The sequence below is a fragment of the Poeciliopsis prolifica genome, unplaced genomic scaffold (assembly GCF_027474105.1).
Source record: "Poeciliopsis prolifica strain line A6 unplaced genomic scaffold, Auburn_PproV2 SCAFFOLD004, whole genome shotgun sequence".
Classification (NCBI taxonomy): Eukaryota; Metazoa; Chordata; class Actinopteri; order Cyprinodontiformes; family Poeciliidae; genus Poeciliopsis; species Poeciliopsis prolifica.
The window spans coordinates 16005554-16032802 of NW_026562379.1; the positions used below are offsets into that span (position 1 = coordinate 16005554).

General features: G+C 38.9%; 3 protein-coding genes across 4 annotated transcripts; 1 reads left to right on the forward strand and 2 right to left on the reverse strand.

Moving 5' to 3' along the window:
* Positions 1 to 864: 864 nt before the first annotated feature.
* On the reverse strand, positions 865 to 5318 carry psmd8 (proteasome 26S subunit, non-ATPase 8). The gene is made up of 7 exons (XM_055028539.1): positions 5176 to 5318; positions 4303 to 4375; positions 4110 to 4212; positions 3842 to 4007; positions 2897 to 2997; positions 1494 to 1605; positions 865 to 1344 (listed from the first exon to the last, which is right to left on the reverse strand). Exons 1-7 carry the CDS (start codon positions 5278 to 5280, stop codon positions 1207 to 1209), a joined length of 798 nt encoding a protein of 265 aa, XP_054884514.1. The 5' UTR covers positions 5281 to 5318; the 3' UTR covers positions 865 to 1206.
* Positions 5319 to 6041: 723 nt separating this feature from the next.
* Positions 6042 to 9525, forward strand: nup88 (nucleoporin 88). The gene is made up of 2 exons (XM_055029036.1): positions 6042 to 7746; positions 8434 to 9525. Exons 1-2 carry the CDS (start codon positions 6100 to 6102, stop codon positions 8947 to 8949), a joined length of 2163 nt encoding a protein of 720 aa, XP_054885011.1. The 5' UTR covers positions 6042 to 6099; the 3' UTR covers positions 8950 to 9525.
* A 4017-nt stretch (positions 9526 to 13542) lies between these two features.
* Positions 13543 to 26478, reverse strand: ehd2b (EH-domain containing 2b). 2 transcript variants are annotated; one of them, XM_055028796.1, is made up of 7 exons: positions 26208 to 26478; positions 24650 to 25016; positions 23749 to 23925; positions 21178 to 21275; positions 17696 to 18108; positions 17136 to 17300; positions 13543 to 15709 (listed from the first exon to the last, which is right to left on the reverse strand). In XM_055028796.1, exons 2-7 carry the CDS (start codon positions 24868 to 24870, stop codon positions 15161 to 15163), a joined length of 1623 nt encoding a protein of 540 aa, XP_054884771.1. In that variant the 5' UTR covers positions 24871 to 25016; positions 26208 to 26478; the 3' UTR covers positions 13543 to 15160. The 2 variants fall into 2 exon arrangements, with proteins under 2 accessions (XP_054884771.1, XP_054884770.1); XM_055028795.1 differs by having other exon boundaries at positions 21160 to 21275.
* Between the last annotated feature and the right edge of the window lie 771 nt (positions 26479 to 27249).

The following is a 27249-nucleotide window of genomic DNA, read 5'->3' on the forward strand; positions in this document are numbered from 1 at the left end:
AAGACCTAGCTCCTCCCATACAACTTCCCCACTCAGCTCCTTCAGACTAGCCAGCAGCAATTAGCAAACCCCTGGCGTAATCGCTGGCAACAATTAACGGGTTAACCGGAGTCACATTAACGGGTTAACCGGAGCCATGTTGTGACGACTTCCTGAAGGCAGAGTTTCAGAATGAGCAGGAGTTTTTAAAGAGACAGAGACCCAATTTCAAGGTGTTGAATCAGGAATGAACATTTCTGTTAAGTCATATCTGACATATGTAGCATTTTTGTAACAACTTCAGTTAACATAGTAACTTGATTGTGCTATAAAATGGCGCTGCCTCTGGAAAACATGTAATACCGTCCCTTTAGGTGGTTATTTGGTGGAAGAATTAATGTTGATGGTAGAAACGGAGTGAAACCGACTCCACCACTGTGAAGACGGTTTGTTTTTGGTGGATTTGTTTGCTTTAAAGAACTGACTTCTATCCTTTATCTCTGATGCAAAAATAATTATATATATATATAATTCAAAAATAAAACTTATTTTTACATATACGTGTTAATTCTTTTCCCCATTAAATGCAGAATGTGTGCAGTAAGAAAAGGATTAAATAAGTTCATTCTTCTGCCTACCTGCTACTCAAAAACAAATGGTTTTCTAAATATATATTTGAATTGTGGATGTGAATATGGTTGAGACAAAGTAAAACTAACAAAATTTGCACTTTCTGCTTATAATTTGTTAAAAACCTTCTATGAATCTCCTGCAGGATCTTTTCTGAGTTCAGTGAGTTGAATTTCTTTTCAAAAGAAAATTTTGAAAATCAAGTTAGATATGATGAAGCAATAGAGCTAAATAAATTCATAGATAAATTAAGGATTATTTTCTGAACAGTTTATTGCAAACAATTTTGTTATAAACCGTCTGGGGAGGAAGTGACATCACTGGTTAGAAAACAAATTTTAATGGCGTTTTTCAGTTGTGGGCACAAAAAAATTACATTTCTGAAAGTAAAGAAGAAAATAAAAAGTTCTATGCGTTTAATCAAGCTTAAAAAACAAAAACGTCCAAGGTAAATGTTGAAAATAATCCAGATTAAACTCAGTTTGGTCTGCAGATCCGCCCTGAGGGAACGGCGGCGCTGGAGTTCGAAGTGGTCTGGTGCTTCCTGCCGCTGCGGCGTGTTTGTCTCTGCGTGGCCGAGTGTTTCCCGGGGGCGGATTACACAATCATTTCCAGGTGCCGCGCGTATTCGATGACCTGCTGCGCCAGCTCTGTGGACGGGATGTTCACCTCCTCCGTCCGCTGCTGCTGGGTGGTGAAGGTGTAGTAACCGTCCCGGTTCTGAGTCCAGCCTCTCTGAGGACAAACGGGACAGAAACCTCATCAGGTCATCGGGTCGTCCTCCGATTCATGTGCAGAAACTTAGCTGTTCATATTTCACAGCGTGTGAGAACACACTGTGAACTTTCTGTCCTTATTAATGTGACGTAAAATGTTGGTTTTACCTTCTTGGCGTAGTCTGTCATCTTCTTGGGAGAGTTGAAGAAAAGAACTCTGGTCGCTTCACTGAACTGGATCTGTTCGTAGGCCTTTTCTATGCAACCTGCAATCTCGTCACTGCAAGAGAATAAATACATTAACCTCAACAGGGCTGAAGCGATTAATCGTGAATAATTGATTATTTAAATAACTGTCAGCCAATTATTATTAATTGGTGTATACAGACTCAGAAAAAGCCCTTTGCTGACAGAACAACACAATCAGAGCTGTAATTAAAACAAAATCTGAATGAAAAATTCACACATTTCAGATTTAAAAGATAAAAAAATCTTCTTTGTCTATGAATATTTTCTAGCCAGAGCTTCTCAAGTGACAGTTTCAGTTCCAGATTCTGTAAAAAGCTCCTATTATCCAATTATCAGTTGATTAATCCAAAGAAATGATCAGTTTGGTCTGCACTGTATTGATTTGTGTTAAACTTTTCACATGTTCGTGTTTGGAGTGATCTTCAGCTGCTTATTCACTTTTTATTTCAAAAATATGAAACACTCACTAAGGGAATGTTATGTTGTTGCATTTTAGGTAACAAATGTTAATTAATTTTCTTATTTATTCTTCTAATATTGTATAAAAAGCTTAAGTGGTCTAATGAAAAATCTGCTAAATGTATTTTTTTTATCAGATTAATCGATTAATCCTAAGAATAATTGATCACTAAAATAAATATTAGCTGCAGTTGCGAGTGGTTTCATTAAAATAAACTTTCACAATCCTTTGAGTTTTGTTTCTAACTCAAATTATATATTATAAAGTTATAATATAACTTACCAAACTGCAGAAGCATGATTCTTTTAAATCGGGGAATAAAATATTCCTCCATTTACTGATCAAATTTTGTTTTAAAAATGTAAAAAGAAAAGTATTAGAGCCACCGGCAGATTATTTAAATTAAATAATTTAAATAAAAATGGCTTGAATACTAACTAGTATTTTTTATCAATATTAAGGAGTTACCTACTTAAAAGCTCCTGAAAAGTTACTTTTGTTTTATTTTACGTATAATGAGATATTACACTAGGAACTGAAGAAATATACTTCGTAGTAGTTTGTGTTTTTCAGTGTTATCTGTAGAAAATCTTGTTCTTTTGTCTCGTTGTGATGAAATAGAAAAAAAATTTTATATATAAATCGGCTGCTGACCAGCTGATTTAGAGTAAGATCGTTTTCAGCTCTATTTGCTCTGACCTTTAACCCCTGACCTTTTCCAATCAGTGACTGCACCACACATGAACGTTGCTGACAACCATTTTCAGTGTGGAAGTTGTTACTGAGCGAAGAATAGTCAGATCTCGCCACTAAGAATGAAAAAAGAGATGCAGGGAGCCACTAATATTCATCTGATTCCTACCGGATGGTGTCCAGCAGAATATCTATGAAAAAGTTGTAACTCTCAGCTGGGATGTTTCCTTTGGCGAGGAAAACCTTGTTGTAGCTTCCCTCCATCAGGTACTGAGATGACAAGAGAGGAAGGATTAATTATTCACATCTGGTTGGGTTGTTATGGACAACATTTTAGAAACACATCCACCAACAGCAGGCATTAGATCATAAAGCTGTTTTCACACACAGAGCTCGTCTGTGTGGAAGTTTATCTTTAAATTATTTACCTGATTATACATAAAAATGTGCAAATACATTTTACTGAGATGAGGAATAAAACAGGACATGAACGATGCTTGTATCACAGCATGAAGAGGAAAGTCGATTAAGTTACAATCTGTAGCGGCTTTAACTAATCTGATAAATCTGCATAAAGCTTAAAAACAACCAGCTGATGAAAAGTTGCTAACAGATTTTTTTTTTCATCTGATGTTTTCAACATTAAGAATATCTGAAAGTGTCAGAATAGAAAAACAGGGAAACTATTTTATTTAAATAAATAAAAAAGTTCTTTAAAAACAAAACAGTTTTTTATTTCAAAGAATAAGACAAACTGTACTTTTAAAAATAAATTGTTTAGATAAAGAGAATTGTTTGTTAAAATAAAACAAAAAGTAGTTCAGTTAAAAGAAAAAAAAACTGTTCATTTTGGTAATGAAAACTAAAATAATTAAAAACATTTTTAATTATTAATCTTTTTGTTATTAATTATTATTTAATTAAATAAAAGAAAAAATTAAGCTGTTCTTTTTGTAAAAAAAAAAAAAATCAACACTGTTCTTCTTTTCAGTAAAATAAAAATAAATTAGTTATTCCACTTGTCAGAACAGATTAATTAAAAATGAAATTCAAATCTGTAATTGATAAAAGTAAATTTGGTGTTCTCTCTTCCAGCAGGAATAAATGACTCCACCTGTTCTAGGGAGACAGGATGTTTGATGTAAATGTTGGTCTGAATGTCTCGAGCGCTTAGTCTCTCCAGCTCCGTGTGAAACTCAGACACTCGGTTCTGAGAGAGCAGGAAGAGCAAGTTGAGTCCAAGCAACTGGTGCATGTAGGCGGCTGCAGGAAGTTCATCCCTAAAACATAACGACAAAAAAATATATATATATTACAATACAAACTCAAGTGTTCAAAATAAATTCTCACAAGAATGTAAACGATAAAACATGGGACATTACTTGTAGTCAAAGTAGTAACACTTTAGCTGAGCCATGTATCGCTCAAAAGACGGGATGTCTTTCTTCAGGATGCTCCACAGGGCTCCGATCTCAAGGACATCCCCTGAAACATGAGTCAGTTCTGATTAAAACTAACATTTCATTATAACGTCTTCCAAGACAACTGGAGCTCAACCTGATTCTGTTTACTTACGAGCTAAAATGAGCTGCTGCTTGGTGATCGCAGAGCCACTGGTAGGTAAAAAGTTCAGATCCAGCAGGGAAACCTGCAAAAACAATAATTAGCAAAGATGGTTTACTGCAGTTTTTGTCCAAACAAATTATATTTCAACTGCCTGAGTGGACGGTTGCTGTGTTATTATAATTTGAGGAATATTTTCTTTAACTAAAACCTAATTTTAAAAATCAAAGAATTAAAAAGTGTGTGTGAGAAAAATAGCACAAAATGAACCAAAAGGACTAAATTAAACAATCGACTCAAAAATCTAATAGACAATAGGTAAGTAATAATGACTAAATAATTTCAAAATGCCTGCAAAATAACTCCAACAATCAGGTTTCTGTTATAATCCCAGATTTAATCAAAAGGTACATTAATTAATATTAGTGTTGTTGAGCTTTAACAGTAAAAAGCTTAATGCATATATAAACGCTTTTAGAGTTTATCTTTGTGTAATTTAGCATTTAAATTATCCGTACAAGTAGAAAAATATACATCTTCTTCTAAATATACGAATAATTATTCCATATTTAATCAGATTAGATGTTTTCAATACAGAAGCACCTCAAAGAACACATTATACATTTGTTTATCGAGCTGTAATTTCAGTTTTAAAACGACTTTTAAAATGCCTTAGCGTAAAAATATAAATATAAATAAAGGTTATTACAAAAGTAGATAAGACTAGAATCAAATGTAGATATCATACTAACTGCAAAACATTACCTCTACTAAGCTAAGATGTTAGCATGCTAGCTCTGTTAGCTAATCCAGCTTCAGAGTGTCGAAATAAATCCCGATTTTACTCAAACAAAAACAAATGAATAAACCAGACAGATCTGTCACCTTCAGCTTGCTCAGAAGGTCCCCACATTTATTCAGGTTCGGGTTTTTCTTGTTCCACTCAGCTTTCAGAGTCTCATACAGCCCCGCTGTCTCTTTCAACGCCATGGTGAGTCTGCAAAATGTACGACACCGGGCCACAGTCATACGTTAGGAGGCGTTGCCAAGGGCAGCATGGAACTGATGGGTACCTATCAGCCCGGAACGTTAAAATAGTCCGCCATATTGGGAAGGGAACCTGACAGGTCTGTTGAATGATTGCACAGAAAATATAATATAATATAATATAATATAATATAATATAATATAATATAATATAATATAATAATATAATATAATATCAGGGTCAAAGTCTCAATATTTTTGTGAGATGTAAATACAGTTACAACTGTTTTACTATATCTATCTTTTTGCGTGCATTTTTTCCCCCGAAACTCTATTTCGTTGTCCTGTTGTCATATTTACAGCTTTGCAGAGGGATATCAACCAGGTCTTGCTTGAAAAAGAGATTTCTAATCTCAATGAGACATACCTGATTGAATAAAGGTTACTCACATACATATTTCCATGTAATGTTTATAGTTCTATGGTCTTGCCTCTGAAATGACATCTGGTCTTGATTGTTGTCACGCAATGACAGTAATTAGTGTGTTGTCTGATTTTTTAGAATTTCTTGACGATCTACTGTATAATTCAAATATGATGTGTTTAGGTTGCATCATGGTAAAATGTAATTGCCAGTGATAATGGGTTACATGGCAGAATTATTAATAAGTCATACAGTTTAGTTCTTCATATTTTTATTGTGAGATTTTCAAGGAAACTGGAAGTCAACTTGTAGTACAAACCTCTGCCGGCAGGTGGCTGTAATGCCCTGTGAACATGGCTGCAAAGCCTTGTCAAACACAAAGAAGACGCTGATGACGAATGTTAGGTCAGTTGATCAAGATGGCGGCGTTCGGCGCAGATCGGTGGCTGAATGATTTACCAAATCACACTATTTTCAAGAAGATACGAGAGAGGCTGGACCCGGAGTCCGAGAGAAATGAAAACGAAACGGCCAAGAACCTTACGTTTAGTCTGGGTGGAGACTTTTTCCTGTGGGACGACTCTGAAGGCGTGTTTTACACCACCAACCTCCGGCAGTTGAACTCCGCGGAGTCCGACAGCAGCGGGAAGTACCAGACGCTGCAGTGCATCAACCCGCCTCTGTTCCAGGTGTGTCAGCTGCTGCTGAGCCCCACGCAGCACCTCGTCGCGCTGGTCGGCCAGAGAGGAGTTTCGGTTATGGAGCTCCCTCAGCGGTGGGGGAAGCGGTCCGACTTCGAGGGCGGCCGGGAAAAGATCAACTGCAAGACCATCCCGGTGGCGGAGCGCTTCTTCACCAGCTCCCCGTCGGTGAAGCTGAGACAGGCGGCTTGGTACCCGAGCGAAACCGACGAGCCCCACCTGGTTCTGCTTACATCCGACAACACCATCCGATTCTACGCGCTGAAGTCGCCGCACACGCCGGCCAAGGTGCTGCCCGTGTCGCAGTCGGAGGATGAAACCAGCAGCCTCCACCCGCCGGTTCGCTCCTACGCCGCGTCTCTCGGAGAAATTGCAGTCGCCTTCGACTTCGGTTCGGCTTCCGGTCCTCCGCGGCAGCTGGCTGCGCAGTGCTCCAAAAACCAACCGATGTATCCCCTCTACATCCTCTATGAAAACGGGGAAACCTACGTGAGTTACACCAGCTATGCAACCGTCCTCAGCGTGAGCAAACCGGTCGGACCACTACCCATGTATCCCGCCGCGGAGGACAACTACGGCTACGACGCATGCGCAGTCCTGTGCCTGCCATGCGTCCCCAGCATCCTGGTGATCGCCACGGAAACGGGGATGCTGTATCACTGCGTGGTGCTGGAGTGTGAGGAGGAGGAGGAGTGGATCCGAGGCTCGGAGGCGGTTCCGGCTCTCTACGTGTTTGAATGCGTGGAGCTGGAGCTCACACTCAGAGTGGCAGCGGAGGAGGACGAGCCGCAGGAGTCTGACTTCACCTGCCCCATCAAGCTGCACCGGGACCCGCTGTGTCCACAGCGGTACCACTGCACCCACGAGGCCGGAGTGCACAGCGTGGGGCTCATCTGGCTCAACAAGCTGCAGAAGTTCATCCAATCCAACGAGGAGGACAAGGACAGCCTGCAGGAGCTGGCCGCGGAGAAGCGCTGCATAGTGGAGCACATCCTCTGCACCCGGCCTCTGCCCAGCCGCCGCTCGGCTCCGGTTCGCGGCTTCCTCATCGTGTCTGACCTCTCTCTGGGAGCCACCATGATCTGCATCACTTCCAGCTATGAGTGCATCATGTTGCCCCTTCTCAGCTCCATTCGTCCTCCCTCTCCACCGCTACTTTGCTCCGATCCGGGTCCCGGTTCCGCCAGCTCGCCCCTCCGCGGCCTGGCCAGCGACTCCTTTGAGCAGCACATCCGTAGCATCCTGGCGCGGAGCTCCAACAACCCCATGGTGCTGAAAGCTGGTGACAAGGAGGCGTCCACGCCGCCGGCAGAGTGTCTGCAGCTCCTCAGCAGAGCCACGCAGGTCTTCTTCTCTGGTTCTTAATGGCAGCGAGTGTCCATCCACCATTGGCTGCGTTTTCATTAACTATAAGACTGCGCAAATGGAAATTAGAAAATAGATTAGGTTCATGGAAAAACTACATAAAAAAAAAACTCTTGTTTTTCCATATAGAAGCTTTTGCGCTTGTTTGAGGTGTTTTTCAGCCATTTTGAAATTTTGCAAAACTACGTCATCAGAGTCACATGTTCAACAGCCGGATATTTCCACTGGCATAAGCGACGAAGATGATTGATTACATGTGTATCTCGATAGCTAGTTCCCATCACAACTGAGGGCAAATCTTTGTCAATATTTGGCTAATAAAAAAATAACATTTTGCATCAAGACACAAAATTGAAATCAGTAAAATACTTTAAACAAATATAACTAAAATATCTTCTACATATATTCTGTAAAGGCTTCTCTACTGATGTATAGTGAGGATGCATGGATCTTTTAATAAATTAGTAACATAACCAACATAAAATGTAATAATTCATAAATATTATGTGATATGTAGGTCCAGGTATTGATATACATGCACTTAATCTGCAGAAAAAAATTAGGGGTTACACATTTAATGGAAACCCAGAAAGTGTCTTAACAGGATGATTCTCATTATGCCCTTTCAGATTTTTCCAATGGTAAACTGTTGATTGTGCCTCGCAGGTGTTCCGCGAGGAATACATCATGAAGCAGGACATGGCACGCGAGGAGATGGAGAGGAGGGTGAAACTCCTGACGGGTCAGAAGGTCAAGCAGGTGGAGGAGCTGGCGTCATGCCGGGAGGAGAGGAAGAGTCTGACGGAAGCGGCGGAGAGGTTGGCGGACAAGTACGAAGACGCAAAGTATCGTCAGGAGGCGCTGATGAATCGGGTGAAGAAGGTTCTGTGCAGCCTTCAGAGCCAGCTGCCCGTCCTGTCCAACAGCGAGAAGGACATGAGGAAGGAGCTGCAGAGCGTCAGCGACAAGCTCAAACACCTGGACAACTGCATCCGGCAGGTGAACACCAAGCTGGAGTACCAGAAGACGCAGGTGGACAAGGAGATGTCCGCGTCCAAGACGGCCGTCCCGCTCAACGCGCAGCAGAAGAAGGTGGTCCAGGACGTCCTGAGGGAGCAGGGACAGCAGATCGGAGACATGATGAAGCAAATCAAAGACATCAAAAATCATTTCAGCTTCTAAGCACTCCCAGGATGTTTCAATGTTTTGGTTTCACTCACATTTCTGTCATTTGTTGGAAAAAAATTACATAAAATTACAACCATTTTTCCCACAACTACATATTTTCTAATTACCATGTGTGCCATCTTTGTTCACTTCAGTAACTGAGAGCAGAAAGACATGTAAATACATTAATACTGAAGAAAAAAATGCTATTTTTGATGTGATTTGTTAGCTTTTAGAATAAAAGAAATAAACTTTCTTACCATTTTTTTCTGTTCTTGTTGAAACGTATAAATCTGCTTTGACTGTTTATATACACACACATACAGGATTTCCCCCAGAAGTCTAGCTAAGCCTGGAGGGAACAGTGCTGAGGTGGTTCACTGTTTCTGTGTTAAAACGTGAAGTTGACACAAAATTATGGAAATAAAACAAGGAAAATATAGAAGTTGATTCAATATTAGTTTAGTTGTTACAAGTTGTGTATGTAAAACGTAAAAAATAATTTAAGGCCCGCCAGGCTTATAATACTCTGGGGGAAATCCTGTAAATATATATAAAACATACTTTATATATCAGACTTCTTAATCTGGGATTAGATTCCAAATTTTGTTCTGCAAACAAATGTGAGTTAGTATGACAATAAAAAATCCTTGAATCCTAAAGCTGCAGAATGTAACTTATATGCAAAATATGTTTATACATATTTGTTAAAACTGTCACCATGTTGTGACAGTTCATGAGATAGATAATCTGCAAAAAAATGGAGCTCCTCTGCCTTCTGGTAGTTTATTAGCTAAATGAGCCTAGCGCTGTTAATCACCTCTAATATGCTACTTCTTTCTGACAGCAGAGTCTGTCATGAATGCTAAAGCCAATTAGCGTAGTCAGTGATCAGATGAACCGTTTTCCTGTAACTGCAAGTTGTTTCTCCACCATTAGCACATTTAGCAGCATGTACACAGGTTGATTGACAATTCAGTGAATCTATAAATTTACTCAAGTAAATGTAACTAGTTACCACTGAACTCGACTCATGTTAAACTGTCACAACATGGCGACAGTTTTAACACGTGCAAAAAATAATAATGAAAATAAAACTGATATACTGCAGCTTTAAAGTGCAGAAATAATAAAAAAGATTAAAAGTTTACCAAATCATTTGCATATTTGGGGCATTACAGAATTAAATACCACAGTGGAATCCAAACTTTTGTCAAATGGGCCAAAAGGAGGGTCAAAATAAAAGTGTTTAAATTATAAACTAAACTTAACATTCAGTACATAAATTAAACAAAGTAGTTACTGGAATTAAATATGTAAATAATTCTAGATCCAAAACATAAAAAGGGTTCTGCAGGTTTGCCCTATTAAAAATAATTTTGCTAATTCTCTAGGCATCAATCAAAAAAATTAATTAAATAAAAGTTTAATCAACTCAAATTAATAAAATCAAGACTTTTTCTTTGAATTCATTAAAAGCAGATTTGGCTGAAGCAAAAATGCAAGAAGAGAATCCTTCACGTTAAAGCCAACATTTTCTATTTTAAGACTATTTTACACGTTTGTGATAATTTTGCCTAAATTTATTTTGTTATCTTGAAGTCAAGGGCCCCACACAACCAGTCCCGTGGCCACAAATGGCCCGAGAGCCGCACTTTGAACCCTCCTGATCCAACGGCTTTGACTCATTTTCTGGTGAAAACTCGTTGAAATGAACGGAAAGGAAAACCTTCCTCCACCAGATGTCGCTGCTTCCCCGCAGAAGAGCAGCAGCTGTGAGGAATCCCCGCATGTCCGCTGCTGCGTGACGCACAGGCGGAGACCCCGGTTTTGTTGAGTAAGCGCTGCCGCCGGGGTCACCTGCTGCAGCCTGCTGCAACCTGCTGCAGCCTGCTGCAACCTGCTGCAACTTGCTGCAACCTGCTACAACATGCTGTGGGCAGAAAGCGTTTGAAACAGTTTGTGACTCTTTTCAGTCACGCAGAGCTCGATTCTCCTTCACTCTGCTTTTTGAACACCCTGAGAATAAAATGAGTTTGTGACCAAATAAGGTTCGTTTATGCTGGATGTGATCTTGTTTTGCACATTAGCTCAGATTTTCCTTCTCAAAACACACAGTAGAGGGTGTGGCGTCCTTCCACTCAGACCCTTCAAACAGGGAAATCTTTCATACAGGTACAGTGGGAATGAGCGGACCCCGGGAAAGGAGATATTAATAACTGCAGGACCGGCCCACCACATTCTTCACATGTGAGTCACTGTAAGGCAGACGGAGGAGAGCGCCGGGTTGCCTCTGCTTCTCATTTGTTTCCACGCAGGAGTGGAGCGTCATTAGGAAACCTCGGAAGTCCTCGTGGTTTTCCACGGGATTCTCGACTGGTTGCTCATAGTTACAAAGTTTAAACCAAAAAAACAAAAACAAAAAACAAGTCATTACTGTAAGAGCATTAGAGGAAAACTTAGCTGAGATGAGGTTGAACGAATACAGTACGGGAGAGGGAGATGAAGGCCTCACTGTATGGCAAGCTGTTATAACATAAAATCGGTCTCATCTCACTGCAAAAACACAGTTGTTCCAGTTGGTATAAGCCAAAACTAGCTTAAAAGTAAATATTCAGCAAGATATAGGAGCTTGTTTTAAATAAATATTGATTTAAAAAAAAAGAAAAGAAGGTTTATAATACAGAAAAAATGTGTTACATAAGGAAAAAAAATCCTATAATAAAACAGTCATTATTGAGGAATTACTTACTTAAAACAAGCTCATTTAACTTTCTGGAAAGTCACCTGTAAGTTAGTTTTGTCTAATTTTAACTGTACTAATATATTTGCACTAGATGAGTTTTTACAGTGCACTTACAATCCAGATATTTGAAATTGTCTCATGACTATAAACATAACACATTTTGATCAGACAAAATACGAACTTGAGATTACTGACAAGCAAAAATGATGTCAGATTCACCATTACTTTATATGGAAGCTTTAATTCAAGATATTTGGAATTAATTGCTGACTCTCTGAAACATATATATTTCAGAAACCAAAAATAAAATTATGAATTGTCATAAAGTAAATTTAAGATATCTCACTTTCCAGTCTGATCAGTTCGATTCTCATTAAAGAAATCTGAAACTAGAATAATTATAGATGAGACCCTTCAATTGATGCCTTGAAAGGAACTCGTCAAAATGCAGCTGAAGATATCTTCAACGATTATTCTTACTATTCAGAATGTGAATGTAGATATAATAATTCACCAGTCAAGATAGTGAAAATGTGTCGAGTAAAAATACATTTTTAGATATCTACAAAGTAGTTATGGAGAGTAATGTTAAACTGATTTTATGTTAAAATGGCTTGCCATAGAGAGAGGTTTGGAAAATGGTGGTATGTATGGGGACCTGGCAATGGAGAGTGTGAGTCACTGTTTATCTGGCCTGTCACCAGGAGACAGAAAAGGCCTGATGGGGGAAAAAATCAGATACACTCAGTTCTTACTTTGCTCATTTTTAAAGCCTTCTTTGTCCACAGCTTGCATAATAAGCATTCTGAACCTTTTTAATGCAACCAAAACTTTTATATGGGAGACAAATGTGAGCAAAGTGATCAGTAGTTTTCTGAATAGTTTACCAATCAGATATCTACTAGCAGAAACTAGAGGAGGGAAGATGGATCCAAAGGAGATCCATATATGGAGCTAAATTGAGACCACAAAGTTTGTTTTTAAAGAAGAAAAAAAAAATAAACTGAAAAACGTCTTTGAATTTTAAAAGTAATTTTTAATAATTTTCAGTTTCAAATCCTTTTTAAGTTAATTTTTTCTTTTTTTTTTTTTAGAACAAACTTTATGGCCCCAATCTAGCTCCGTATGATACTTTAATCCCAGATTCCATCTTAATATTTGTATTTTTGCATTCTAGTTTCTCAATGCCACCATAAAAAATAATTCACTTGATTTCACTTTATTTAGAAAACAGTGTTCAAAATTAGTTTTTTCTTTCTATTGTTCATATTTTTTTAATATATTTTGTAGACAATTATAAACTTTATCTAAATTCTGTTCTATATTTTAACAAAAATAATTAAATGGAAAAAAAAATCACTAAAACACCTAAAGTTCCAAGTATGATATACTATTCAGTAGTTATTATATTATCTGTATAAGTGTCAATATCAGCAGTATTTGTTTACTTGGTATCTGTTTACTACCAAAATATGCAAATATCCACCTTTATGCTGCAAACATATGGAAGGTGAAGAGTGCCAAATCACAATAAATCATGAAACAATTCTAATATGTCATTTAATTTTTTAAACTGGAAATACAAAAACGACAAAATGTAGAATTCAATATATGTACCTCAATTAAGATAAATTACAATTAAATTTGATTTAATTTTAAAAACTAGATATTTTATGATTTATTCAATTATTTCTTGTTCCTTTGCTGAACAGTCAACTTCGCTTGCCAAACTCAGTGGGCGGGATTAGAGGACATCCTGACGTCTGATTGGCTGCTTTGTCACCTCAAGTCACAAGAAAATATATTAAGGTTTAAATTGCACTAGGACAAAACATGAAAACACTAATACTGCTAGAAACGTGTCACAGTCAAGGAATTTTATTTGTTTGCAATAATAGTAAACATACAAACAATTGGTGGAGCAGAGTACAGTAGTCAGTAACTTATCAGTCATTCAGTCTTCTTGTAATGTTCTTTTACGCAACTTGCTCCTGCACATTAAAAGCAACAGTTAAAATACAAAAAAAAGAAGAAAATAATACCATATAGGGTTTGCACAAAACCATGTGACGCATCAAAGTGAAATACATTAGATTTGAGCTGCTTTCTTTTTATAGAAAATGCTAGAAACGCATCATGTGAGCTAAGCTGGTCCTGCAAATGTGGAAGGGACATAAAAGTGCCAAGCAGAATAACTTCATGATGAAATTACCACTGAGAATCTAATTGTTACATTTAAAGACTATATTTTTCTAGAAAGAGCTCTCAAAGTGTTCACCTTCTGCAAACACGAGTGGAAACATTTTCAAAAGCTTGTTTTTAAGAGCAGAAAGAGAGGAAGCAGCCAAACTGGGTAACTTACAGAAAGTTACGCTTAAATAAAATACGTTCAGCTGCGTCAGAGTACAGTCTCAAGGAAATTATACAACACTGTGCAAAAGTTAATTTATGTTTTGCCTCAAAGCAGCCAGACTTTAAAGGCTTTTTTAGTCTATTTTTTGTTGTTGTTTTTTTCAGATACAGAGCGATGTCGCCATAAAAATCTACAACAGAAAAAAAGTCTATATTTGTCACTTATTTGGAAAAAAAAAAAGTCACTTCAGGGGTCTAAAAAAGAAAAGAAACTGATACTTCCAGCCCAGTCTGCTCATCCTCACTCTTAGCCACGCCCCCAGTATCTGAGCCCCGCCCCTATATATTAGCTCCACCCCTCTGTATATTGGCCCCGCCCACTTCAGTGGAATCTTTTCTAATTTGTCCAGGGGCGGAGCTAAGTTATCACACGTTGCAATAACATCTTAAGTCACTAAAGAATTTATGTAATTTAAGATTAAATTAATTTTTTCAGCTATATTTCTATTTTTTGTATTTCTCTTTCACAAATGACACAACAAACCCTTATTGCAACTGTTTTAAAGTGTAAATGCTATGGGACCTCAAGAAAACCTCAGGGTGGCATAGTTAAAAAGAACAAAAGAAAAAATATATGTGTATTTGTTTATATTAAAATTAAAAATATATATATTTTCTCAATTTTATACATTTGTTTGAGTTTTAAATACATGTTTGGATTGAAGAAGATGACGTCTGAACACGATTCTCTGGCTGGGGACAGGGACGTGGCCAACATTTTTGAATAGGGGCCATGGCACCTCGTGACCCCCCCTTTGGGTCACCACTGTTGGGTTGATAAACCTTAATTTTAATTATAAAATGGACTCTTTAGAAGGCACATCTTTTGCACAGCAATGTAGATAAAACATTTTCATGGGGTGGAGGAGATAAGTACAATGGAGAATGAAGGCCATACTAAGGAAAAATCAAAAACAAAATTACGGGAATAAAGTCATAAAACAACCAGAGGGGGAAAAAATCATAATATTTTATAACTTCATTCCCGTGATAATATTGTCTTATTTTCCTAGTGAGGCCCTGACTCTAACAAACAGCTGCGGGATCCGTCGGGCTGCTGCTGCGTTTCTAAGCATCCGATCCCTTCTGCCTGCGTTTGGACGGCGGGATGAGGCGGCTGGGCAGCTCTGGAGGAAGACCGTGGCCCTCCAGCTTCACCTCGATCAGATGGCTGGCCAGGGCGAACTCCTCGTCATCCAGCATGCCGTCGCGGTCCACGTCCGACAGCTTCCAGATGCGGCCCAGCACCGAGTTGGGCAGGCGCGTGCTCACCATCCAGTCCTTGGCCTTGGTGCCGCTCAGTTTGCCCTCGTTGGGCGCCAAGTTGTAGAAGATTTCGTCGTACTTGGGCTTGTCTTTGGTCACCACCCAGTCCTCGTCTTCCTCGCGTTCCTCGCCGTTCTCCTCGGCGAACGGGTCGCCCTCTGTGAAGGGCCCGGCCCGGCCCCCCAGGAAGGCGCCGCCCTGGACGCCGGGCTGGTCTCCGGCTTCCAGCTCCTCCTGGCGCAGCAGCGGCATCAGCTTGGCGATGTCGGAGGACAGCAGCTCGTCCAGCGCCGCCATCAGGTTCGGCTTCAAGCTTTTGAACTTGGTGAAATCGTGAGCCATCAGTTGTTCCTGTGAGAAATCAGCAGCGTTGATTCGTTCACTGGCAGATTAAATGAACACATTGCAAAAACACAGAATCTGACCACGTAGGTTTTGCTCTAGTTTCTTCTGCAAATATTTTTGGGCTCTTGGAATAAGACAAAACAAACTTACAAGTAACTTTTCAGCAAGACGTAACAGCTTGTTTTAAAACAATAATTCCTTTATATTGATTTTAAAAAGTTCTAATTCCATTTGCAGATTATCTCACTTATAACAAGACATTTTTACTGTGTTGCAAGTGAAATAATCTGCCAGTAGAACTAGAACTTTTATCAGTTTTAAGTAATTATTAGTTTAAAACAAGCTCCACTGTCTTCCTGATAAGTTACTTGTAACTTCCCCTCTGGTTACAAGTAACTTGAGTTACTTGTAACTTATCAGGAAGGTAAGTTACCATCTAGTTTCACCGTCTAGAAACTAGACGGTGAGATTTTGTGTTTTTGCAGTGCAGAAGTTGTTTCCACTCTAATTCATCTTCTGAGCTGCCACACTACAAAAACACAAAATCTTACCAAAGTTTTTTAGTCTACGTTCTTCTGCACATATCTTAGCACTCTTGAAATGAGACAAAACTAATTTACAAGTAAGATACAAGAGATTGTTACCACTTCTACTAGCAGATCATTTCACTTATAACAAGACATTTTTATCAAATAATAAGTTAAATAATCTGCCCATCAAACCAGTGCTGTTTTTTTTAAACTTTATTAGGAAACTATTGACTTTAAACAAGCTCCTATGTCTTGCTGAAAAGTTACGTTTAAGTTAGTATAAGTGAAATATTTATTTAAGATATTTAGATACTAGACCAAAATGCTTGGTAAGATTTTGTGTTTTTACAGTGCATCCAGAGCTGACCAAAAGTCTTGGAACTCAGCTGGGGTTGCTAGGTAACTGGGTTGCTAGGTAACTGGGTTGCTAGGCAACGGGCTGGGCTTCTGGGTTGCTAAGCAACGGGCCTGCTGATCTGTAACGTTACGTTTGGAAGGTTTTTGAATTGGATCGTTTTCCAGACACCAAAAACATGAACTCATCGCCAGAAACTGCTGGGTTGTTTTTTTTAAGCACTCAGGCTGTTATTTTAGAAACAGTTGAGACCCGAATGGAAGTACAGAAATTTAGCATGACGTGTCCCACATTAAGTAAACGAACATTAATCTGGGATAAGCGTCTGGAAAACTGCAAATCAGCAGAAACACTGAGTTCCTGTAAGTCGAGGCTCACTTGTCACACCATCAGAGAAACACGATGATGGTCTGTCATAAAGTATTTCATTTTTCCTCCACTTCACAATTATGCACTTGTTTCTGTTTGTGTTTCACACTAAATCCCTCAGCATGCATTGATATTTATGGATGCAACATGAGAAAATGTGCAAAACTTAAGGACTGACCTGCATCTTGGCGCAGTCGGGGAAGTCTCCTGCAGAAATGTTGTGCTGCAGCTGGATCTTAGAGAAGATCACTGGCAGCTCATGGATGAGATGCTTCTTCTTGTTGTCCTTCCTGAAGACAGACGGCATCTCCTGCTTCAGGTAGCTGATGATATGAGCATGAACCTGCAGGAAGAGAAGCCCGGTTGGTTCACTACTTCAGGGGGAACGTTGGAGTAAAGTCCAGCACTGCAAAAACACAAAATATTACCAAGTATTTTTGTCTAATTTATAGGGAAAACATCTTAGCACACTTGAAATAAAACAAAAATAACATTTCAGCAAGAAATATGAGCTTGTTCCACTGGCTCATTATTTCATTTGTAACATGGGAAAATGTTTATTTTTCATCAGTATTATGGAAATATTCACTGTAAACAGGCTCTTATATTTTGCTGAAAAGTTACTTTTAAGTTAGTTTTGTCTTATTTTAAGTGTATCAAGATATTTTCACTAGAAATTAGCTAACGATGCTTGGTGGTGTTTAGTGCTTTTGCAGAGAGAACCTCCGGCTCGCCTACCCTGACCAGACGCGCCCTCTTCACCAGGTCGTTGAGTTTGCGTAGAGCTGCGTTGCGAGGGAGGTTTTGGATGTCGGCGAACAAATCCTCCTCCTCCAGCTCAAACAGCTTCCTGTTATCAGGCACCAGCAGCGGCTCCGACCAGAAGGAGCCGATGTAGACGCGCAGGACCTCCGGGGTGCCGAACACTTTCCCCAGGGACCACATGAGCGCCCCGTAGACCCGCATCAGCTGCTGGGTGCCCACCATGTCGGCCTTGTTCAGCACCACCCGCAGCTTGTCCTCGTTGCCCTTCAGGGCGCCGATGGCCTCCGAGAACTCGTCCGAGATCTCCAGTTTGTGGGCGTCGAACAGCAGGATGATGCGGTCCACACGCTCCGCGAACCAGCGCAGCACCGCCGGGAAGTCATAACCTGAGAGGAGAGCGAGAGCAGGAAGAGATGACACAGATTAACCAATCTTATCTGCATCTGCACATCGCCTGCAGCCGGAGACACTGCAGACACTTTTCTTCTGAGGATTGTGGTTTCCTTTCTTTTCATTCAGTCATTTGTGCAGCGCTTAATCGTTCAAGTTCAATTTAAAAAATGAGATAATACGTGCCTCATGTTTGATATTGATATTTAAATGCCATATTGATATGTAAATACATGAGGTTGTAGCCAGGCTGATGTTCCAACACTATAATAAATACAGAGATAAAAAAGCTGTCTGCAAACTTCAACTGCAACAAAATATTAGGACCATTGCAGATAAAAACAACAAACAAAACAAAAACTGAATTGCGCTTAAAAAAAATCTGAAATTTTGAGGTTTATTTTAGAAAAAAAGCAAGAAAATTTCAGAGTTCATGAAGTTTAAATAATTTCTAGGAAAAACAGAATTTTTCTAGATTATAGATTTTTTATAGAAAAAAAGAAAATTTCTGAGTTTATAAAGTCGAAAAATTGCTAGAAATAATACATGGAAATTTTCTCGAAATGTTACATTTGACTTTTGATGAATGTTAAAATTTGAGTTTTTTCAAGTAAGTCACAAATTTGCTAGAAAGGAAATATTTTTTTCTTGAAAAAAACTTGGAAACTTTTTTGGTTTTTAAACTCAGATAACTTTCAAAAGTTGAGAGATCTTTGACTTTTGAAACTCAGAGAATTTCCAAGTTTTTTCCAGAAAATTTCAGAAATTTATTTCAAAATTTTTGAGTTTTTTTGGTGGAAATTTACCCCTCTCCTTTTTCTATGAACATTGGCTCTAATATGCTGCCAAAGATTTAACCAATTCACATATAAAACATTCATCTTTTTCTGGAGACTTTTTCTATATCTTTTGAAATTAAATTTTTTAAGTTTTTTAAATTATTTAAACTTTATGCAAATTTCAGCTTCATTGAAATGAATTGAAATTTTCCAGAATTCCACAAAATTCAGGAAAACGTTTCTGCTCTTTGACAACTTACTACATCTGCCTACTTTGACCTAGAGGCTCCATTCCGCTTTCAAACCAATCACAAGAGGTTAATCCATCTTCAGATGGTTCAGTTTATTGATATCTCTTACGGGTTTTCTAAAATCTCAATTTGTCTCATGCAGATTTTTGGTCGTTTTCAGCTTTACAATGTAACCCAGTGACAGAATCCTTGCACCACTGTAGCAACTGACGCTTTTTAAAGCCTGACAAACAAAACGCTACTGATTGGAAATTTCTCACCCTACAGAAACACTTTCTGCATCAAAACGTAGCCACAGGTGTCTGCTTTTAGGAAATATAAGTGTCATTGCTGTAGGTTTGGCTGTTTTTTTTTTAAACACTCCCTGAGTGCAAGAATGCCACTATTGGGCTCCATATAAAATATTTTCAGCTCTTTCTCTCTAATCAGACTCTGATGGTACGCCCGTTCAGCAGATTAAGACTCTCACGCTTGTTTTGCAAGGATCAGCAATTATTCTACTTGGACTAATCTTTTCTTCCTTTTTTAGCAGAATATTTTGCCTCAACTTTACTTTAACTGAGTGATTTCTGTGTCGCGCAGTTGAAAGCATGAAGAAACGGAGTGAGGCCGTTTCCAGGCTGTTTCTGGAGAGGTGTGTTTATGAAGAATGTGGAAAATGTTTTTAATTCCTGTCAGCGCCTCAGGCAACAAACCATCCAGCTCTGCCTCTTCAGGCTGGAGGAGGAACTCTTGTTTGTTGATAATTGAACATGTAAGGCAGAAAACTGAACATTATCCAAATACAGGCTTGGGGAAAATCTAAATGTAACAGTCAGCTGTTTTTTCCGCCAACTTTTACAGCAGTAATTTAAAATACAGTTGGACAGTTTTCATTTTCAGACAAATTATTTTGTTTCTGTCTCAGAAGGATCTGTGCCGACATTTTGTTTTAGAAAAAAAAGCACCTTTCTTCCGTTTTATATTAAAACAACTTAAAGGATATTTGACCTTGCGTTATATGAAGTGACACAAAAGTATGCCCTGAAATTGGAGCTCTTTCTCTTTAAGAAGCTTCAGCTCAGTCCAAAAACACAAAATTTTACCATATAATATGATAAAACTAACTTACAAGGTTCTTTCCAGCAAGATATAGAAGTTTACGTTCATGATTGACTTAAAAATATACTAGTTGGCAGATTATTTCACTTATAAAAATACATTTTCCCACATTTAAGTAAAATAATCTGCTTGTACTTTTTCATCAATATTAAGCAATTATTTAATTGAAACAAATCCTGATATCTTACTAAAAGTTACTTGTAAGTTAGTTTTATCTTACTTCAAGTGAACCAAAATATCTGAAGTAGAAATCAGAATAAAAATACCTGGTAACATTTTGTGTTTTTGCAGTGTTATTTCTGACCGTCCGCCTCCAGCATGTCGTCACAACAGTGCTCCTCGTTATGCCGTTTACAGCCGTTCTTAGAAGCTCAGAAAACTCGCAGTGTTCCCTAAGCTGCTCAAAAAAGTTTATTTGCTGATAATTTTTTGTTTTAAGTGCAAAAAAAAAAGAACAATTAAAAAAAATATTCATACAATTTTGTGTTTTCAGTTTGGTATATAATTATTGCTGATGTCTTTCCATCCTGCTGTTGTGCTGACGGAGACCTGTACCCTTTCAGATAAAAATCAAAACACAAAACAAAACGCGCGGCGATGAATCACTCAGGGTTAGCAGGAAGAACGGCTCGGCTGCAGGATGGGTTAGCATAAAATGAATGCAAGATGAAGATGATGGAAGAGATTTCTCAACAGTGCATTCTCCCAGATGTGCTGACAGAGTCTCTGTGCTTAATTATGAGTTTATGGCTGCAGGGATGTTTCTGAGTCCTGCTGCCAAGTGTTATTGGTGGCAGAACAAACCGATCCTGTGAGTTAGGCAGGCGTGGTGAGGAGATGAGCTTATGAGCCGATGAGCACAGATACTCCTCTCTCGCTCTGTGTAGGCCGACCTGACCTCATGCCCTCTCCTCACCTGTGGCACCCCGCTCACCTCGGCTCACTCTCTGCTTGGCGCCGGACAGGATCCCTGGGGTGTCAATGATGCTGATGCTCTCCAGGACCTGGTTGGGCATCTGGGCGCACTGGAATCTGGTCAAAACGAGGAGAATTTCACAATTTTGGGGGGAAAGATACAATAAATGAAGCTGGAAGGTCACCTATTATGCCTATAACCATATGGTCTATACAAAACATGTAAATAAAATTTTTTTGCACAAATAAATTTTTAGAGAATAAGATTTGAACTGTTTTAGGGCCTCTTGTCACTTAAAATCCAAATAAGTTGCTGGCCACACCCACTAACTCAACATTTACACTCACAAGTAAAAATGGCTACAAACAGATGACAATTATACCATTGTACAGCTTTGACAAGCATTAGTAGAGCCGCCTGCACAGCCAACAAGAATGCAACAAGTAGTTTCTGGATGGTAAGTCAACAACAAAACACTTGTCTTTTCCAGCAGCCATTGTGCAGTCAGCAATGGTAAAACCAGCTGACCAAATGTGCTGGAGCTTACCAAGTGTTTTGTGGTCTAGTTTATAGAGTAAATATGTTAGTTTACTTGGAATAAGACAAAACTAACTTACAAGTAACAATTGAATTTTACCAAGATATAGGAGTTTGTTTCAAGTCAATAATTCCTTAATAATTATAAAAAAACAACAACATATTATTAGTTGTATTGTCAGACTATATTGCTTAAAACATGGGGAAAATGTCTTGTTATAAGTGAGATAATCTGCCAATGAAACTTTTTCACAGATATATTGAGGAACAATTGACTGAAAACGCGCTGCTATATCTTGCTGAAAAGTTACTTGCAAGTTAGTTTTGTCTTATTTCAAGTGTACTAAGATATTTGCACTGAAAACTAGACCAACATTTTTTAGATAAAACCAGCTGACCAAAGGTGCTGGAGTTCAGCATGTGGTTGCTAGGTAACGGGCGGAACTCCACTGGGGTTGCTAGGTAACGGGCAGCGCCTGCTGATTGGTGACTTTACATTCCGAAGCTTTTCGAATAATTTTCCAGTTACCAAAAAGCTTTAAAAAAAACTAACCCGTTTTGTTTTTTTAACCACTTGCGCTGCTGTCAGAAGCAGTGGAAACCCAAATGGAAGTGTAAAACTGTGAACTTTGCACAGCAGCTCCCTTTTAAAGTAAATGAGAACGTTAGGAGGTCGGTCAGTGTGAGCCACAGGTCCGACACACACACCCAGCCGGCCCATTGTGTGCAGGCCGGCCTTGCTGCTCTGGGCTTCCTGAAGGAAAATGACCATCACTGCCAGAATCAAACAATAAGATCTGCTAACGATCTGGGGCTCAGAACAACAACCCCACTTCCTGCATGTTAAAGGCTTAACGGGTCCCTCCGGTTTCCAAGACAGGAAGTCAGCGCAAAAGGAGACGCAGATTTCTTCACAAACATGAGCCTGATGGAAAACTCGCATCAGCCGGAGCTGCCATTAGCAGCAGCGCTGCATGTTCCTGTGACGTCTTTCTGCTCCCCGCTGGACAACTGCTGGCATTTACATCCAACATCCGGCGGCTCAGAAGATGGATTTCAGTGGAAATAACTTCTTCACCGCAAAAACACAAAATATTACCAAGTATTTTTTTATCTGGCTTCTGTTGCAAATATCGTAGAAGTAATTGTTTAATAATTCTTTAATTTTGCTTAAAAAGTGCTAGTTTAACTGTAAGATTATTTCACTTAAAACAAGACATTTTTCTCATTTTAGCGCAATAATTTGCCAGGGGAACCAGTAAATTTTTTCAATAAATATAAAGAAATTATTTTTAAAAAACCCTCCTATTTCCTTGTAAGTTAGTTTTGTCTTATTTCAGGTGCACTAAGATAAAAAGTTGTTTTTGCAGTGTAGCAGCTCTGAATTTGGGTGGAAAGCATTTCTTGTTCTCCTACACTGCAAAAACACAAAATCAAGCCAAGTTGATTTAACGTAGTTTCTGGCGTAAATATCTTGATACAGTTGAATTTGTAAGCTATAGAAGCTTGTTTTAAGTCAATAATTCCTCACAATTGATGTAAAAGATTAAAACTGAAAAAATGTTTCGTTACAAGTGAAATCATCCATTGGTCATTTTTTAAAATCGATATTAAGAAGTTCCAATATCTTGCTTAAAACCTATTTAAATTAGTTTAAGTTATTTCAAGGCTACAAAGATATTTGTAGTAGAAACAAAAACACTTGGTAATGTTTTGTGGTGTTTTTTTGCAGTGTAGCTATAAATGTTTGTCTTTTCCCTGCGGGGCTGTGCCGCCCTTTGACCTTTCCTCATAAACTGCGTACTTTCATCACTCACTCGCTCCGTCTTTCCCTTTTCTCCACAAATAAGGCAGGGGGCCGCCTCGCTCCGAAATTTGGCACAAGCTCTTGAAATACCAAAGAGCTAAAACACTTTCCACAAACTTCCTCACACACACTCACACACACACTCCGCTCATTCCTCACAGATATGTCACACACTCCCGCCGTCCCTCCCTCCCAGTGGAAACGCTGTGAAATCCTGTGAGCACAGAAGCGTCTGCAGGTCTCACCTGTTGAGGAAGGTGTTTCCGAAGGGGTTGAGTTTACGGAACGGCTTGTTGGGGTCGACGATGAGGGCGTTCCCGGGGATGACCCCTTCCACCTCGCCATGCATGATGGCAGTGAAGCAGTCCGTGGTGGGTTCAGGGCCCACTCTGCTCCCGGGAATATCCTGCTCCAGCAGATACCTGTCCGTCACACGCAGAACCGTTCACGTCACGCTGATCCCGACCGGGAAACTAATGAACATCTGCAGCTTTTATCAACTCAGAGCCACAAAGTTTGGTTTTTGTTGATCTGATGGATCAGCAGAAAGAGGTTAACACTGTAAAACATAAACATACCAAGAAGTTGGTATGTTTTTAGCCTAAAACTAGATTAAATATCTTAGTACAAAACAAAATTACAAATTAGTTTTCAGTAAGAAATATGAGCTTGTTTTAAGTCAATTTCTTAATATTGATGAAAATGTTCTAGTTACAATGACAGATTATTTTACTTATTATCTATAATCTGGAGCAGACAACTTTCTAGATGTGCAGGCAGCACCCACAGCATGATGCTGCCACCACCATATTTCATTATGTATATTTAGCATCTTTATATGATGATAAATAATGAAACTGCAAAAACACAAAATCTCACCAAATATTTTTGATCTGCAGATCTCTCAGTTCACTTCAAATGAGACCAAACTAACGTTAAAGTAAAAAAATAAGAGTTTATTTCAGGTCGATTATTATTCATAATGATTTTTTTTAGTTTAACTGGCAAATTATTTCACTTAAAACATGAAAAAAATATCTTTATGAGTGACATCATCTGTACTTTCAATCATAGTCCAAAACATTTGGTGAGATTTTGTGTTTTTGTGGAAACGTTTGTGTCTTCAGCGACGCTGCAGGGTCTTACTTGATGAACGTAGTTTTTCCAGTGGAGTACTGACCCACGACCAGAACCATGGGCTTGTTGTCGAAGTCGGCGTCCTCCAGGCTGAGGGAGTGGAAGTCATGGAAACCATAGTACTGCTCCAGAGGCAGCAGCTTCTTCCGGTACAGAGACTTCAGGCCCTCTGTCACCGTGCGGATCACCTCAGGCGCCTTCTTCACGTTTTTACGCCCCCAGCGAGACATTTTCTGACGCTTGTGATTCCTGCCTGAGCCTTCAGCTGCTTCCTGTGTTTACGTGAAAGCTGCTCACTTTGTGCTTGAGATGGATTCGGTACACAGCGTGGGGAAAGATAGCGGCTCCAACAATGCCGACCTTTAACCCCTGAAATCTGCACCAAAGACAGAGAGAAAGCAGGTCATGAATTAAGACAAAACTAACTTACAAGTAACTTTCTGGTAGGATTAAAGGAAATTGTTTTAAGTCAATAATTTTATCCATTGAGGCACTATTTACTTAAAATAAACTCCTAAAAAAGTGATTTGTAAGTTAGTTTTCTCTTATTCCAACTGTAAGATTTTATGTTTTTGGAGTGTACTTACTTTCCCCAGCCATGTTGGTTTTGTTCACTGCAAAAATACAAAATCTTACCAAGTACTTTTGTGTAGTTTTTGTGGAAATAAGACAAAACTAACTTACAAGTAACTCCTTAGAAAGATTTGAGAGCTTGTTTTAAAAAAGTTTAACTTATAAGAAGGACGTCTTAGATTAAAACATTTGCTACTGGAACTAGAACTTTTTACTGATCAAAATGAGGGAATTATTTCCTTAAGATCTCATAACTGTCTAAATATTTTGATGTGTAATTAAATATTTGCTCTAGAAACTAAACCAAAACTACTTGGTAAGGTTTTGAGTTTTTACAGTGCAGAGTATGCCTGGAAAAGAGACCCAGCGTGCTCTCACTGGAAAATGTGAGGGATTTGCACAGGCACAGCTCATTTCTTTACAGTGAAATGAGTAAGATGTCCCTTTTATCTGCTGCGTCTCCCACAAGTATGTGGAGGAAGGGTGCAGCTTTTCAAAGTTTTCACCCTCAAACGTGATCTTTTGACTGCAGTTTCCACAAACAGGAGCTCAGGGTTGGCAGCTGAACTCATTATGGCAGCAGAGAGGTGAGGCCAGCAGGGCTATAACTCATCTTTTTCTTTTTTTTTTTTTTTTGCCCAGGGGAGAAGAGGGAACACAGTTCTGACATGTCACAAGACCTCAGTGGAAAGAGTCAAAATGGTGAACTCTGGAGAGACATTAAAGGTCCCATCACATCTGATCGCCAAGCGGAAAAGTCCAAACTTTGGTTGAGACTGGAGTCAGTTTGGTGGAAAATGCCTTGTGGGTTTCAGAGCCACAACTGCAACACATGTTTGGACTTGGAACAAGAAAACTACAGTCAGGCCCTGCTGCAGCAACAACTTTTACAATAAGCATGAGCAGAAAAATTATCATTCTATTAAAACCGAAAATGTTCATAATAAAAACAGGGATTACATGCAAGATGTGAAGTTTAAAAGGCAGAATTTACCAAGTGGACGAGGATTCTTCCCAAAGCAACTGGATTCGCCCTGAGAGTGAGACAGAAGAGCCGCTGCTGCACGTAGGATCCCTCGGCTAGATTACAGAGGATCCTTCTTTCTCCAGGGTTTAATACATTTCAGATGAGCTCTGGATCTGCTGGCTGGAAAAAACACGAGGCAAAGACTCACTGGGGGGAATTTTTTCTCTCCCTTTGCTTGTTTGAGTTTGACAGACCCTCCTCCTCTTGCAGGGATGCCTGGGCACTGAGCGCCAACGTTCTGCAGAGGAGTGACCAGAGGGTGTGGATCCTCAGAGGAGGGGTAAACAATTTGGGTGGAGTTTTTTTTTTTTCTTTTTCCAAATGACACAACCTCCTTGTGCATATTTAAAATCATATGACCTCATGCTCATGTTTTCTTCTACTAAAGATGAAACAATGTGCATTTTAAACACTGTAGACTCACTGTGGAAGCACCACCTGGTGGCAAAATGATGGAAACATTCATTATGTACCGAAGATTCAACCGTTACAATCCAAAAAACACCAAATATTACCAAGTATTTTGGTCCAGTTTCTGGTGTTAATATCTTATTACACTTCAAACATCATAAAACCAACTTAAAGGTAACTTTTAGCAAGACATGGTAGCTTGTTTAAAGTCAATAATTGTTTAATTATTTTTTTTTCACTCTTAATATGGGAAAATGTCTTATTGGTAAAACCATCTATCTGCCAGTGGAACTAGAACTTTTTTAATATCAGTAAAATATTCATTAATTATTTAAAACAAGTTCTTAAATCTTGCTAAAAAGTTACCTGTAAGTTGGTTTAGTCTCATTTCAGGTGTAGTAAGATATTTGCACATCTTATTACATTTAAAATAACATAAAATTTACTTTAAAGTAACTTTTTATGAAGATGTCAGAGCTTGTTTTAAGTCAATCATTGTTGAACATTGATTTAAAATACAGATTTTTTTCACTTGTAACATGAGAAAAATCTACTGTTATAAGTGAAATAATCTGGCAGTGAAATGTTTACTTGAATA